Source organism: Fukomys damarensis, unplaced genomic scaffold (genome assembly GCF_012274545.1).
Source record: "Fukomys damarensis isolate Sample0158 unplaced genomic scaffold, DMR_v1.0_HiC HiC_scaffold_35, whole genome shotgun sequence".
Classification (NCBI taxonomy): domain Eukaryota; kingdom Metazoa; phylum Chordata; class Mammalia; order Rodentia; family Bathyergidae; genus Fukomys; species Fukomys damarensis.
In genome coordinates, this window is record NW_022900947.1 from 5,187,301 (window position 1) to 5,204,615 (window position 17,315).

Here is a 17,315-nt window from a genome sequence, read left to right on the forward strand (position 1 = left end):
CCATATGAGGATACAGCAAGAAGCGGCTGCCACCTTGAGGTTGGACTTCCATCTTCCCGAACCAGGAGATGACAGATGCCCGCTGTTCACTCCCCTGTACAAAGTGTTCTATTATGACGGCTTGAGCAGACTAAGACATGCTTGCCACGGGGACTGTACTCCTGCAGCAGTCATCTGCAGAACTAAAGTGATTCCCTACTGCAAACAAATAAAGACACATTCTAAAGGAAGCTTGAAGTAGAAAAAGATGAGGAAAGGAACAGAACTTCTGAGAGCCTGCTCTCTGCCAGGAGTACAGGATGACATGCCTGGCTTGCTAAAAATTCATCCTTTTTCAGGGACCAGCCCTTCCGATCTCCTCTGGAAAGACTTCCAGCCTGTACTCTGTGCCAGGGCTGGAGGTACTCACATCTCTGCCCACTGTGGCTCCAGGAATGGGCACATAATACAGGCCTCACCAGTAGGCCTCACAGCCACAGGGTATCCGAGTGTGTTAGAATGGCATTTGTCAGGGTTTGTGAAACAGCACTGTTAGCATCAGGGGCTGGAAAATTCTTCACTATAGGACTGTCCTGTGCATTGCAGGATATTTCTCAGCATTTCTGACCTCTCCTAGATGCCAGTAGCACCGAGTCACAACAACAAGAAATGTCCCCTGATGGAGTGGCATTACCTCCGGTTGGGAACACCAGGAGGCGTGAAACTTCACTCAGGTCAGTGAGACTCATTGTGGAAGAAGAGGGTCTCGGTGCCGGGCCACCTGACCCTCTGTGGGAGAGGCTGCCTGGGTGTGAGGCCGACCCAGGGAAGGCAGAGCCGAGAGACGGAGGAAAGAGATGGATTGGATTATTTTTTGGTATCATCTGAGCCACTGGATTCAGCCAAATTGTATTTTAGTTATCTTAGCCAATTAATTCCCTTTTGGGCTTCAGCCAGTTTGTTTTGGATTCCTGCCACAGGCCTCCAGTTGCTCCTGAGTGACATGAGACACTATAAATTTGATCTCATTCAACTATCGTCTTGGGTGGGGTTTGCTTATCTGCACTTTACAGGTTTAAGGATCGTGCCAGCTGCCTCTTACACCTCCACTCCCATTCACAGCAAGAATCAAAACGACCTGCATAATGAGTCGCTCCCCAGCCGAGCCCTGGAACCAGACCTGTCTCCCGTTCACAAAGGCCAAGTCTCAAAACAGTGCCCCGTCCTGGCGCTGCTCACATGTGCAGGTTGCACGGGTGAAAGTGCCTACGCGGCTGGCCAAGAAGTTGAAATTTGACCCGGGATCTGACTTCAAAGCTTGTGTGAGATTTCTTATGGCTTCTTCCTGTGCTTTGCTCCACAGGGAAGATGTAGATCTAACGACAGGGGCAAGGAGGAGAGTTCGGGAGCGCTTTGAAAACAGGCACGGTCCTCCCTGTGGAGTGATGGAATGACCCAGCTCAGGAAGAGCCGGTGAGGGTGATGGTGTCCCTAGCAAACAGTTGGGCTGTGACTCTACGACCACGAGTGGGATGAGCCCTTTGGAGCTGAGCCTGTGGCCAGTGTCCCCACCCAACATGGTCACTGTCCTGTCTTGTATGGGAAGGAGGTTCTGTCACTACAGACGTGCAAGCAGAAGATGGACAACCCCAGAGGAGGGCCGGGGATGCCACCAGAATTCTGGGCGGCTGAAGTCCCCAGCAGGGTGTCGAGCAGCCGAGGAACCTGCAGCCCTGAGGCCCAGGGCAGTTGATGTGGCTCACTTTCAGAGCCTGTGCCGGGCTCCCTGTGCTTCCTGTGCCCAGCTTCTCCCAAGTAACACAGGAAACCACCGCGCCTGGAGCCTCCCCACTGCTGGAGCTGCCCATAACCAGCCCACCTGAATGCTGAGAACTCGGTTCTGATTTCCGCCCTAGCCACACTCAAGCACCTCCTCTCGGACCACACAAGCTGCTTCTGTACCTTCCCCACCCTTCCACCACGAGCCCAGCTTCCCTGCCTCCCTGCCAATCCCCACCCGTGACGAAAGACTAAGAGAAAAGGAGAAGGAGCTTCAAATAGCCCCTCATCAGCGGAAAGGCGTAGGCCTGTTTTCAAACAGACCTGCATCTGAATTCCAGTTCAGCCTCATTGTTGGCAATAAGGTAGATTGTTCCACCTTCCAGGGTCTCTCCCTCACCATTTATAAAGCAAAGATAACAGGCAAACAGGGTTTGAAGAAGTAAATGATTTACCGTGTCAAGCACTGGTATGGAGCGGAAGGTGAATAAACGGTAGCTTTCTTTTCTTGTTGTTGCTCTTTTCCTCTCTGCAGAGTTATTATTTAGGCTGAACATCAAACCAACTCAGCTTTCCCTCCTGTAACGATGAAGACAGGAACTGGCAGCTGCTTGGGGCATAATAACCGGCAGCCTTTGATCTGATCTCTGTGCAGCCCCACAGCTCTGGCCCCACTGGCTTGGTGGGAGGATTCCACCGTCACTTTGAAATCCGACATGTTTTCAAACATGTTTTCTCATCGCTTGTTTAGGTGCCAAGCTGTTGGAGCTGGTAATGCTTCTTTCAGGAACCTCATTTTACACACAAGAAAAATCCTGGCTGAGCAATGAGATCACAACACCTCACGTCACACTGCCGGTGCGTGCTGGAGTTGGGACCTGCTGGGTCGCAGCCTCCAGCCACGGTTCCTTTTCTCACTCCACCTGAGTAGCCTCAGACACCTCCTAAGAGACATCCTCAGTGCAGAAGGGCCATGGCCATGGCAGGGTAGGAAAACGTCACAGTCCACAAGGCCTGGGCAGGGCTGACTCCAACCAGGACAGGCAGGAGGACTGTAAACTGGCTCTGGCATCTGTCGGCCAGGGGTTTAGGGACAGCACCACAGTGCTTCTGGCCAGGGACACCAGTCTGGTGCCAGACAGTCACATACCTGTTTCCCAACAGTCTTGGACTTTACAGAAAACCACTGCCAGCAAGACCATAATAAGACATTGCTTGGTACCATGGTGAGACCACAGTGCCGAGACCACACCATGAATGGGCTCCAGCCTGATCTCAGCCCCATGAGTTAGCACTTAGCACAGACACCCCCAATTCTCTGACTCCCTCCTCATTTCCTGACCCCACCATAGAGAAAATGAAGCAGAAGCGTGGGTACGCCCGCCTGGAGCATGGAAAGATCTCAGAAAATGGCATCTCTCCCTACCTTAGGCAATAGCTGTGCTTCCTTGCCACCAAGTTCCTGTTAATCACTGCTGTGGACATGGCCTTGGGGACAAGGAAGTGTCAGCATCTCTCCTACCCCACCCCAGGGACCGCAGAGCTTAGTGGGCACCGCATGGATGCTTTCAAGTTGGCGTCCTGTCCCAGCACTGGGGAAGCCAGCCCTAGAAATTCAATTTTCTAAATTGCTCTTTGCTGGCGCATGGAAAGGGAATGGGCAGGAGCCTTCTGAGTAGATTTTCTGTGGCCCCTGAGTCTGGAGAGGTTTTCTAGGCTGATGAATCCCTGCTCAGGGTGATGCAATATGGGCGCCTGTTGAGCAGTCACCATATGTGGATGTCCAGGTGACAGGGAGAAGGATCATATATAACAACAGCTCCTGCTTACTGAGCTACTAATGACTTTCTTTCTCCACTCATATTGTCTAGGACATGTAACATGCCCCGCAGGCAGGAATTATTCTCCCTATCTTATAGATAAGGAAACTGAGATTCAAATAAATCAATGTCTTGGCCAAGGCCATCTAGCTGGCAAGTCGAAGACTCGTAATTCAAGTTCACAAAGCTACTCTCCACACAAACCTCCAGAGTTCCCACACAGTCAGCAGCAAGGATAGAGAGAAAACAGTGTTTGGGGGAATTTATTATTAAGTCGGTTCATTGTTAAAAGAAGGCTTTGTACCAAAAATAAGTTAGGAATAAGGCTCCCAAGGTAAAGTGGATCTAACTGGAGAAGGCTTAGGTAGGAAATTTCAACAAACATTCACTGCAGCCTTATTTGTAATGTGAATGATGTGAAAATAGCCTAACATCTGTGAACAGGGAATGGTTAAACATGATCACACAGCCGTACAATGGAAGACGATCTGAGCAGCTGACTTTCTTAGAAAGCAGACCTAGGGCCAGGGGATGTAGCTCAGTGGTGCAGCCACCTGCCTCGCAAGTGCAAGGTCCTGAGTTCGATCCCCAGTACCAGGAGAAAGCACACCTAGATGTGCTCATGAGGAACAATCTGCAAGGCTGGGCTGAGTGCTCTCTATTTGTCCCCACACCCAGATCCACCCTCTTCCCTTCCTGAGGGAGCCAGCCCTCCCACGTGGCACCACAAGACTCCCTGGTTTAGGGATCCACTTGGGTTTGGCCAAAGGGAGACACATGCAGGAGACTGGCATGTAGGAGGAGACTGAGGTAAGATTATTTTTTCCCTGCTCCTCCCCTCTAGGGCTCTGTGGTTCTGACACATCCCAGCCCCCTACTCCCATTCCAAAACTTCATCTCCCACTCATCAGCCCACTGCCCCCTGGTTCTTTGGTCTCTGGGGCCCTATTTTCTCCCTTTCCCCTTTGGGCACTGAAATCTGTGCAGCTGAGCTGTCTGAATGGAGTTCTGTTAGCCGCAGGGATCCTGACTGTGACACAGATATGTGGTGATCCACAAGGAAGGAAGCCCCAGAGATGGCCCCAACTGACCTCCCAAGAATCTTTCCAATCATCTTCACCATTAATGTCCCCACCAGTCCACCGATGGCGAATATTGACACAGTCACAGACCAGAGCAGGGTCAGAGTATCTGGATCTATCGGATGTCCATGCCTTCTTTGCCACGATTCATTGTAAAAGGCCTTGATGTACTGGAAAGAAACAACAAACCATATTATTTCCTTCTGTCCCATTCTGATACTTGAAGCAAACCAGCATACAAAACAAAATAACTTTTATAGCGTACTTTCTTCATGGCCAGCCCTTTGTTAAATTCTGTCTGAGCTTTATCTCACTGGACTCATCTAACAAATTTTAGGAATGATCCCTAATTTTTTCATCTTATTTTGCAAATAGGGAAACTGATACTCAAAGAAATAGAGTGACTTTTTCCATAAGTACTAAACATGGAGTGAAACGCAGATCTGCCCCCAAGTTAATGTGATAATCATTGTACCTGGGCCTCTCTAATTTTAATGCTCAGTAGTATCACCTTAAAGGTGTATTAAAAGCATACATATCTATCAAAAGATGTAACTTAGGATGATTAAAGATATAAGACATATAACAATAAAAGAAAAAATACCATCGAGAATTTATCAAACTTAGTCTTACATTATTTAAACGACGCCATCAAAAAATGAAGACAAGTCATAGGCTGTTAGCATACTTTGTAAACATACAAAGGGAATGTATCCATAATACATAAAGAATGCTAATGTGCCAATTGGAAGATAAATGGAGTGAGGAAAAAGACTTGAACAGACCCTTAAGAAAACACAAGTGGTCAGTGAGGCAACAACAGTATGTTCAGCATAATTAGGATGAATTTCCAAGGAGATGGAAATTAAAACCACAATGAGATACATCTTCATACCCTCTAGGTCCTCATCGCTGTCACTGGACATGGGACAAGAACTGGGTAATTCTAATGCACACCAAAGACTGAGGTCATGGCACTAAGCTCCCCAGGACAGGTCAATCTCCAACATATTCATAGTGACCAATTGCCACCAAACATGGCTCCTAAGTCCCAGCAGAGCCAGTGCATGACATTGTTGGAAAAGCATAGTTCGGGGTCTCACATCTGGGATGAATCCCAGCACAATGCTTTGTCTGCTGAATCTTGGCTTCCTCATCTGCAAAGTGAGTTTTCTGGGCTGTTGTGAGGGCCACATGAGAGATTGGAACTGTATTCCCTACTGATGTGGAGCCTGTACACAATCCCCACCCAGGTTAGAAATTAAAACATCTGGGAGGACCCAGTAATGATGAGATGTGTGCCCTGCTTGTGGGCGTTTAATTTGTGCAGCCACCTCAGAAACAGTTCAACATCATCTTGTCAAATTGGAGACACCCTTAGCCTATGACCCAGCAGATCCTCTTCTAGAAAATCTCCTTGAGAGACTTCCCGGCAGGACTTAGGATACAGCTATGTAAATGTTCTTGGTACCTGGGACCATCAATCCTAATTTGTCAACTTCATTCGGCTAAGAAAGACCTAGCAGGTTAGTAACGCACACTCCTGGGTGTGTCTGGGTGGATCATGGTGGCGTGGCCTTGGGTGTATGTACGGCATGGCCTTGAGTACATATATGGTCCTTGGGACTATACATGGTCCTTAAGCCATTCCTCTCCAGCACTGTTCCCATGATCTGCTTGATCTGCTTCCCTGCTTCCATGAACTAAGCAGCTTTGTTCCACCACACCCTCTGTCATGAGGCTATTGCCTTGAAGCCAGCTCACCATGAACTGAACTTCCTAAATCCTGAAGCCAAATAAACCTCTCCTTTTAACTGTGAATGTTGGGTATTGTATCTCAACAAGGGGAAAGCATTGCTCATAATAATCCCAAGTAGGAAACAACCCACATATCCAATGACAGTAGAAAGGATAAATTGCAGATTAGTAATAAAGAACATCACGGCCATAAACATGTACGAACTATAGCAAAATCTCACCAAAGATAATACTGATCAGAAGACAGAAACAAAGGAATGCATATTATGATTCCGTATATAAAATTCAAAGATACGCAATACTGGAAATCTGTGGGTGGAATTACATATAGACAGAAAATGACAAAAAAGCAAAGAAATAATCATCCCAAATGGCAGCTTGGTGGTTATCTAGGGGGATGGTGTAGACATTACTGGAGAGGGATACTCAGCAGGACCTACTATTCTTAACCTGGGTGGTGGTTACCTGGGCTCCCAACTTCATAATCATTCTTTAAGTTGTGTTTGTGCATACATGAGATGTATATTTGTATTTTATATACTCTTTTTAAAGTATGGTACCCTTTGCCCACCATACAACTTTTTTAGAAGAATAGTGGAAAAATGCTCCAGGGAGAGGGAAAAGCGAGTGCCATGGCAGCATGGTAAGGAAGGCATAGGATGCCCATGGAATGAAGTGGCCAGCACAGGTGGAAGGGGACAGGAAGGGGAAAGGGTGGACTGGACAGAGTTGGAAGACCTGATCGTATGGGCCATGATCATGGTCATGAGCACAGTTTTAACTTGGATATTACTCTAGGTGTACTAGAGGATTTTAAGCAAGAGGAGGACTGGTGCATTTGTATTTTCAGAGGATTTCTTGGCTACAGAGGACAAGCAGATTAGAGGGTAGCTAGAGGAGAAGCAGAACATCAGTATCTGCTGGGGGCACTGCATGGTCCAAAGGTCCCAGGGTCCTGCACTAAGCCTTGGAGACAACAGAAGTGGATGGATCTGTGAAGTATAAAATAAACAGGATTTGTAATCCCGTCAACTTGGAGAATGAGGCGGGAAGATCTCAAGTTCAAGGCTAGCCTAGGCAACTTAGTGAGACCGTTTCCCAAATAAAGTGGTCAGGACTTCTGGTTCTGGTTTAGGGAAGGCGGCACTGGAGAAGACCAAAGGGAGCACAGAAGACTCCACGTCTCAGATGTAAGAAAATGGTGCAGTGGCAGGAGAGGAGGAGAAGAGTAGTACTCTCTTCCTTCATGATATTCACCCTCTTCCCATTTTCTCTGTCTCCACAGCTTCCTTCTCAATAGCATGGAGAAAGGCCAGAACACACTACCCATTAGGGCTCTTCCTACTGACGCGGGCATTCCCACGCCTTCATGCACAAGATGCTCTAATCCGCCATTGTCCTCTAATTGTTCAGCAACCAAACTGAGAACTGGGTCATGAGTTGGACACAGAGATAAAGCAAACACAGACACAGATCTCAAAGAAACAAGAACTGCATGGAGCTGGCATTATATTGTATCATGAAGGGGTGTTCTTGAATGCGAGTAACAGGAAACCCCAACTTGACTGAGCAACGAGACACTTATGTGAATGCAGATTCGAAGAAGGGGAGAGCTTAAAGTAGTATTGGCCTGGTGGCTCTGGACCACGGATGAGCTCACAGGTGCTTCCTGTGGCTTCACTATGCTCTATGCTCTGCACAGTTTGAGCTCATCCTGGGGCTGCATCTACTCAGAATTGTAGAATGGCTCCTGGGAGCAATTCTGGCCACATACCTTCATACTACACATGGCTGGAGAAGTAATCGTGGCCTCTAATAGATTTACTGGGACTAAGAAGAACTTTCCTAGAAGACTCTAGAAAACCTTTTATTATCCCACTGGCTGTGTTGCGGTATGAGACCCTTAAGTGACCAATCATTGGAGAGTAGGATGGGAATGATCAGCCTGGACTTCTGCCCTTGAATTCCTTTTCTTTATCTGCTCCTCCAACCTTAGTGGGTGGCACCGCAGTTCTCCAGGTGCTCAGCCAAAAGCCATGAATTCATTCTTCACTTCTGCCCTTGGCCCAAGCACCTTAGCTACAGTACTCTCCCTCATTTTGTCCATTGTGATTTGAATAATGTCCCCTCAAAATCCGTGTGCTAAAACTCTCAGTACCTTGCGATGTGACCTTCTTCCAGAAGTAAGCAGGTTGAAATGGGGCCATTATGGTGGCCTCTGGCCTAATTCAAGTGGTGTCCTAATAAAGAGGAGAATCTTGGGGCCAGGCAGGAAGGCAGAGGGGAGACAAAGTTCAGAGGTTCAGGGAGAAGATGGCCATCTATGAGAGAGGCATGATGGTGGGTCCTTCATGGCCCTTAGAAGGGACCAACACTGCCAACGCATCGATCCTGGACTTTCATATCTCAGAACTGTAAGGCAACACATTTCTGTTGCTTAAGTCACTCATGTTACTGTGCATCATTATAGTAGCCCCAGAAAGCTAATACCCTCACCCTACTTCCAAAACACTTCTACCACTCCCATCGCTCAACCAGTCCCCACCAGCCCCTCTTGCTGGAGGCCCTGTGACACCGACCCTCAGGCCCTCACCAAGGTGCCACAAACAGCCTCTCTGAACAAACACAACATCTCTAGCTGTGGCTGAACGTGGAGCACTTGGTGCAAATTCAGGGGGCACTCGCCACCCTGTATGGCTGCCCGGCATCAGAAGATCCCTTCCTTCCCCATGAGCTCTAGTGGGAAACAAAGGCCACTTGTCACAGGGGAGGTTGAACATGCTGGATATGCGGTGCAATTAAAACTTACAGTGAATGATTACGTTTAAAAATAGATCACAGTGGAAGACTCACTGCCACTACTCTCCCGCACCCAAATTTTCCCCCTCACTTTGAACATGCCTATCCCATCATTCTTGTCTTTTTAAAGCAGTTCTGGAAGAGTCATTACAAGGTGTGATCAATTCAAGCTTACAAATGAAGGGACTGAGAGGGACATGAATTGCTGATGGCTGTTTGGCTCACATGTGGCAGAAGGGCATTTGTGCTGGAGCTGCTGACCTCAAGGCCCGAACACAATCACTCCGATATCTGGGCTCTGAAATTCAAGATGAAGGAGGGGAGTTGGCAACTAAGTACAGTGGTGCATTAGTTCACGAAAAACTAGTTGAGCCCTTGGGTGCTCCAGACACTTGACCAGACCTTAGTAAATACAACAGCAAACCCCCAAAGAGCAAAGTCCACCAGGAAGAGACAGCGATGACTGCTAAGGCAAGGGGACAGGGCGACCATAGGATGAGCCAAGAGCTACAGTGAGGATGTACAGGGCCAGGGCTGCTCAGAGAAGCCGCTGTGAGTAATGAGGAACCCAGCAATTCACAGGCACCCCTCCTGCCACCAAACAGACTGGTCTTCCTCCCTGCTGCAGTCCTGTATAATTCAAGCAAACAGCTCTCTTGCCAGGAGCCCAGCTAATGCCCAGTCTAGAAAGCCCCTTATTACCGCACTTGCAGCAATGACCAGCTTCCTGGAACTGATGTAAGTAAATCAAATAATGCTGTTTTGGAGAAAAGAACCTCTTTTCCTTTGTGTTGAGCTGCACCTCCAGGCCTTGACTGGAGAAGGGAGAGCTTCTGTATCACTCACTGCCAAGTGCTGCTTTGGGAGGCTGCTGATATTTCTTTAATTTGGGGAAATATTAGAGCAGAAGTCTCCAAGGAAATCTTGGAATATTGGAATATTTGCTGCATGGTCCGCAGCCCCTACAAACATCTCAAAGGCTCCCTGAAGCTGTTTTCCAAGTGCTTCCATTGGTGACTAATGTCTCTTTTGCGGCCGTGGAGTGAGCAGTGACCCACTGACAGTCCCATGTGGTCACTAAAGTCTGCTGGTAAAAGCTGCAGAGCTGATTTATGGCACAAAGTCTGACCTTTCAGAAACTGATAACTGTGAACACACAAGCTGTAGTGCAAGTGTGCCATGCTTACACACATGTTCATGTTTTACATGGGGTTTGGGCTGTGTGCCAGTAACCTCCATAAAGAATGTAATAAAACAAGGATCTCACTTGTCATATTTGCCACATACCACATAGTTGCGAACCTGTGACATGGACACTTATAAGCTCATCTTGCCCATGACAGAGTTCTCTGTGGGGCAGCTGAGGAATGGGAGAGCCAAGCTCTCCCCATTGGTGTGTGTAGTCAAGACCTAAGCCCACGCCTAACCCCAAAACTTAGACATTGCTTTATTCTAACTCTTGATGTAGAAAATACAAAGAGGAAAAAATCAGACCTCCCAAATTTGAAGACCCAATCCAAAAACATGCATCTGAAATGAACAGTCAAGACCCCAAAACTTAGACATTGCTTTATTCTAACTCTTGATGTAGAAAATACAAAGAGGAAAAAAATCAGACCTCCCAAATTTGAAGACCCAATCCAAAAACATGCATCTGAAATGAACAGTCATTTGTCCAACGAAGAAGTAGAAATAGCAAACAAACATGACAAAATGCTCCACATCATTGGTCATTCGAGAGATACAAATGAAAACAACACTGAGATTCCACCTCATTCCAGAAAGAGTGGCTGCTATCAAGAAATCAACCAATAACAAATGCTGGCAGGTCTGTGGGCAAAGAGGAACCCTGCTCCACTGCTGGTGGGAGTGCAGACTGGTGCAACCACCATGGAAATCAATATGGAGATACCTCAGAGAACTAGGACTAGAGGTTCCACTTAACCCAGCGATTCCTGTGCTGTGTATCTTTCCAAAAGAATTAAAAGAATCATACCACAGCGATATATGAGCACCCATGCTTATAGTGGCACAGTTTGTAATAGCTAAAATTTGGAAACAGCCCAGCTGCCCAACAACTGGAGACTGGATAAAGATGTGGGTTTTTTTTTTATATAAAAGGGAGTACTACTCAGCCATAAAGATGAGAAACTAGAGACATTTATAGCTAAATGTATGCACAATGAGGCCATACTCTTAAGTGAAATAAGTAGGACACACAAATGTAAATACCAAATAGTTTCTCCAGTGTGAGAAACTGAAAGTGTAAATGAGGATCAAATTGTATAATAGATAACGTGTAATAGGAAGAAAAGGTCCAAAGGGGAAGGAGAAGTGAAAGGAGCAGGGGAAAAGAAAGAAGGGAAAGGAATAAATATGGGATAGGAAAACATGGAAACAGTCTTTGTAAATAGAGAAGGTTGGAGGGGGTGATGGGAGGGCAGGGGAACGGGGAAAAAATAAGAACCAAGGTAAGTTATGTAAAGGTACAAGATCCCAATGATGGATGTCACCATATTGTATGTCTAAAATGTACCAATAAACTTAATAAGAAAAATCCCCAAACAACAAAACCAAAAAAGAAAATATAAAGAGGATTGTATCAATACCTCCCTTGTATGTTGAAAGACTACTGAGAGAAGAGGACCGGTGGAATGACTATTGATCGACTGCTAAGCATGCATCATTTATATTCCTCATCTCACTCAGCCCTCTAGCCATCCTCAGAAGTGCTGCGAATAGCTGTGACTGAGAAGCTTAACTGTCAGCTTCATTGGCTCGGGTACCATGTAGGGAATTGATAAAGCATACTTCTAGGTATACCAGGGTGGGCCATGGAGGTGGGACCTTTGGGACTGAAATAGTCCCTGGTCCCTTTCTCTCTGACGCTGTTCCCCTACTCTGGTTCCTGCCACCGTGAACTTCTTTGTTTCCCCATACCCTTTCACCATGGTGTCCTTGCCTGGGAACTGGCAGTCCACGGACTGAATCCTCTGAAACCTTGAGCCAAATAGACCCCTCCTCCTTTAAGATATGGATGTTGGGCATCGTGTCCTAGCAATGGGAAAGCCAGTGCGACATCAGACACCTTGAGGTGACAAACACATCCCCTATGGGACTGCCCATCAGCCTCTCTGAGCATTGCATCTGGAAGAGGGCCTGTAACTACTTCTTACCCAAGGGATATGAATAGAACTGATGTGCTGTCTCTGCCCATTAAAGGATTAAGAGTTTATATGCCTTCCTCATGCTCCTTCTCTTTCCTTGTTAGCTGACCATTCCCTGAGACACCAGAAGAGGATGCCAAAGTCCTGACCAAAGCTACTCCAGTGGTTTGAGTCCTTGAATAACGTCATGGAACAGAGGTCCCCACTCACTTCAGATGGCAACACACATAGGAGCTCTCATTGTGTTCAGCCACTGAGACTCAAGACTTATTTGTTATAGCAGCTGGTTTATCCAAGCACAAAGCTCATACCTTGATGACTACACTATGACACAAGGCTTTGGAAAGGAGGGAAGGCTTAGGCCAAGTCATAAAAATAGTCCCTGGTCCCTTTCTCTCTGACGCTGTTCCCCTACTCTGGTTCCTGCCACCGTGAACTTCTTTGTTTCCCCATACCCTTTCACCATGGTGTCCTTGCCTGGGAACTGGCAGTCCACGGACTGAAAGTAAGTGCACAGTGACAATACAGGTACATGATGACAGGAAGCCAAACAAGACTCCAGGAATCAGGCTGCCTGGTCCAGTTCCTGTGAGCAGACAAGACAACCAGGGCTTACGCTGGATGATGGCAGACAGGAGCAAAATTTTGAAGGTGCAGAAGCTGGAGGCCATGTGTTGATACAGAGGGCTGTAAATGGCCCAGTGAGGTGGAAGATGGCCCAGCACTGGAGAAAAGGTTGGAAAAGGAAGTGGGGTTGGTGGTTCCTGGCTGTGCCTGCAGCCTGTGGAGTCTACACATACTTCTGTGTATCCCTGGCAAGCAATTGAAAGGGTGGGCATGGGACGGACAGCTTTGATTTGTCATCTGGAATAGTCCATCATACATGTGGCGTGAAGCCTATTGGAGAGTTTGGAGTGATGAGGCAGGGCCAGCGAGGAGGGTCCTCCACTTGGTCTGAGATAATGAATCTGATGGGATATTTTATGAATTAATAGTAGAGTATGTACATTATGATTAGAACTACCTAGAGCTTAAACTGCTAGGAAACAAACAAGAGGCCACACGATTAAAGGAAAGGAGACAGCCTTGCAAGCACACAGATGGCAACACACATAGGACCTCTCATTGTGTTCAGCCACTGAGACTCAAGACTTATTTGTTATAGCAGTTGGTTTATCCAAGCACAAAGCTCAAACCTTGATGACTACACTATGACACAAGGCTTTGGAAAGGAGGGAAGGCTTAGGCCAAGTCATAAAAGGTGTCAGACTTGGAGTCACAGGTCTCTGACAGCTTCCCTTGAATATTTTGAGGGAACTTATCAGATTCTATGTGAAGAAAGCATTCTGTAATAAAAGATCATTTTTAGACTACTGTGACAGCTAATCTCTAGGCCCATGTTGGGCCATGTTCTTCCTGGAGCCCATGTTCTCCATTTCCACTGGACCTACATGCAGGAGGCCCATTCTTGTGCCTTTCTTTCTATTTGTACATATCTGCTTCCTCATCACTGGGGGCCCAGGCTTCTATTCTGTCTTCTACATTCAAGTTCTGGTCCCCTGTTTTCAAGGAGCTCAAGTTCTAGTGGCGAGGACAGCCAAGTAAGTGCACAGTGACAATACAGGTACATGATGACAGGAAGCCAAACAAGACTCCAGGAATCAGGCTGCCTGGTCCAGTTCCTGTGAGCAGACAAGACAACCAGGGCTTACGCTGGATGATGGCAGACAGGAGCAAAATTTTGAAGGTGCAGAAGCTGGAGGCCATGTGTTGATACAGAGGGCTGTAAATGGCCCAGTGAGGTGGAAGATGGCCCAGCACTGGAGAAAAGGTTGGAAAAGGAAGTGGGGTTGGTGGTTCCTGGCTGTGCCTGCAGCCTGTGGAGTCTACACATACTTCTGTGTATCCCTGGCAAGCAATTGAAAGGGTGGGCATGGGACGGACAGCTTTGATTTGTCATCTGGAATAGTCCATCATACATGTGGCGTGAAGCCTATTGGAGAGTTTGGAGTGATGAGGCAGGGCCAGCGAGGAGGGTCCTCCACTTGGTCTGAGATAATGAATCTGATGGGATATTTTATGAATTAATCGTAGAGTATGTACATTATGATTAGAACTACCTAGAGCCTAAACTGCTAGGAAACAAACAAGAGGCCACACGATTAAAGGAAAGGAGACAGCCTTGCAAGCACCACTGAGGCCTTCTGAGACCTTCAGCAAGAGGCTCTGCCCCGCTGGGCAGTGTTCTCGTGCACCTTTGGCATCTGCTTTTTTTTTCTACTCTTGGCCCTGTGTAATGTCTCTGCTGGGTGGCTGAGCATACTACTTAACCTCTCTGTGCTTCTAGCCCATCCTCTATGAAATCACTGCTTTTCTTGTGGAGTTATGTGAAGTTGAGTGTTAAGCACAGCTCTGGGCCCATAAATGCACATAATAAAAACCAGAAATTGCAATGGTTGTTATTGGTGTCAATATCATTATTTCTGTATTTGTGAAATAAAGCACCTAGTAGACAATGAGTATTTCTGAGGCCCAAGAACCTATGAATAATTTACCATTATCTCCCAGTCCGAGAACTCAAGGGCCACACTTCTGGCAACAAACTGAACTCTGCAATTCTCGTCCTCCAAATGATGACAAGAAATTGCCAGCTACCGGGAGGCAAATTACCTTGTAGCCTGTTTTACGATATTAATGTTCCGTATTGCTTCACAAAGAACATGTCATGCATTCATCTACAATTATTCTCAGGGCCACCAAAAAAATGGTCATAAATAGAACATTTGTGAAGGGTCCAGGGTACACTCACAGGTCACATAAAAGAGTGACTCATGTCCATGGTGCCCCAGTGGTGGGTAAAGACACATGGCACCAGAAAACAGGCTCATGTAGTGGAGAAATGGTACTAGAGTCCTGCCAAAAGCACCACCACCAAACAAGGCTCCTCAACATAGGGCCACACAATCCCTGCAGTGTAACTTAAAATCACCAGATTCACACACCGAGGCATCCGGGGCAGACAAAAGTTCACACAGCAGGGCTGAGACTGCTCTAGTTGGGAAGGCCCACTTGATGGTGTGCTGCTGCCTAGGTTTGGGCAGGGCTGCACCATGCCCACAGCAGGCAAGGGTGGCTCAGTGGGTGCCTGGTCCATCGTGTAAAAAGTGTGGCCAGAGCTTCCTGAAGTCTGGGGTTTCTTACACGCTAAACAAAGGGGCCCACTGGAGTGGCCGCTGTTGGAAACACTGGCCTCTGGGTCTCTAATGATTGTCCCTGGGAGACAAACTTCCTATAAGCTGTCCCAGCTCATGGCTGGGGGAGGACAGCAAGCATCCTGTGTGGATCTGCTGGAGGAGACCCTTGGCAGCTTGAGCCTGGTTTCTTCTGGGCTTTGAGCCCTTGTACCTCTTCCTTCTGCTCATTCTGCCTTGTGTCCCTTCACTGTGACAAGTCAAAACCACAAGGGTCACCATGCGCCTATGCAGAGTTCTCCTCACAAAGGATCTAGTGAGGGTTTTGAGGACCCTGAAACACCAGCTCCTCTGTGACTTGATCACGCATCTGCAGGTTGGGGTGGCTTTTCCTCCCCACCGCATGCAGGCTACCGGGAGGCAAATTACCTTGTAGCCTGTTTTACGATATTAATGTTCCTTATTGCTTCACAAAGAACATGTCATGCATTCATCTACAATTATTCTCAGGGCCACCAAAAAAAAATGGTCATAAATAGAACATTTGTGAAGGGTCCAGGGTACACTCACAGGTCACATAAGAGAGTGACTCATGTCCATAGTGCCCCAGTGGTGGGTAAAGACACATGGCACCAGAATACAGGCTCATGTAGTGGAGAAATGGTACTAGAGTCCTGCCAAAAGCACCACCACCAAACCAGGCTCTTCAACATAGGGGCACACAATCCCTGCAGTGTAATTTAAAATCACCAGATTCACACACCGAGGCATCCGGGGCAGACAAAAGTTCACACAGCAGGGCTGAGACTGCTCTAGTTGGGAAGGCCCACTTGATGGTGCGCTGCTGCCTAGGTTTGGGCAGGGCTGCACCATGCCCACAGCAGGCAAGGGTGGCTCAGTGGGTGCCTGGTCCATCATGTAAAAAGTGTGGCCAGAGCTTCCTGAAGTCTGGGGTTTCTTACACGCTAAACAAAGGGGCCCACTGGAGTGGCCGCTGTTGGAAACACTGGCCTCTGGGTCTCTAATGATTGTCCCTGGGAGACAAACTTCCTATAAGCTGTCCCAGCTCATGGCTGGGGGAGGACAGCAAGCATCCTGTGTGGATCTGCTGGAGGAGACCCTTGGCAGCTTGAGCCTGGTTTCTTCTGGGCTTTGAGCCCTTGTACCTCTTCCTTCTGCTCATTCTGCCTTGTGTCCCTTCACTGTGACAAGTCAAAACCACAAGGGTCACCATGCGCCTATGCAGAGTTCTCCTCACAAAGGATCTAGTGAGGGTTTTGAGGACCCTGAAACACCAGCTCCTCTGTGACTTGATCATGCATCTGCAGGTTGGGGTGGCTTTTCCTCCCCACCGCATGCTTCTGGGGAGGACTGTGGCTAGCTGACCGCCCAGGTGGAATGAGGCCTCTGTACTTCTGGGGTCTTGAGAGTATTTGGCTCCCACAGCTGCTTCCAGACTGGGTGCTGAATGAATGGGAGAGGACACAGCAGTTGCTAGCAGTGGACAGGAGGGCAGGACTTTCAGAGCTGAGGATACCTTCTGTCCCCTTTGCAGCCTGACCGTTGCATTTAATTATTGAAACCATGAAGAAGGTTTCATTTTCTCTTTGGCCCCAACCAGGAGGCAGGGCGTTCCCAGCATCTCTCTCATTCTACTGAGATGAGCCCTGAGCCTCTGTGCTGCAGGAGCAATCTTCAAAGATTACAGAGCTCTTTCCAGGGGGCTGTGCATTCTCGCGC

General features: G+C 47.7%; 1 protein-coding gene across 18 annotated transcripts in view; it reads right to left on the reverse strand.

The window, feature by feature from the left end:
* Positions 1-17,315, reverse strand: part of Slc2a9 (solute carrier family 2 member 9) — a 145,717-nt gene that overhangs the window by 107,798 nt on the left and 20,604 nt on the right. For all 18 annotated transcript variants that reach the window (XR_783811.2, XR_783812.2, XR_783814.1 and 15 more), the window contains one exon: positions 4,670-4,830. Coding sequence is in view for 14 of the 18 variants with exons in the window: in XM_010641841.2 (XP_010640143.1) it covers positions 4,670-4,830 (161 nt within the window). In the remaining 4 variants the exon portion in view is untranslated. The remainder of the gene's footprint in view (positions 1-4,669; positions 4,831-17,315) is intronic.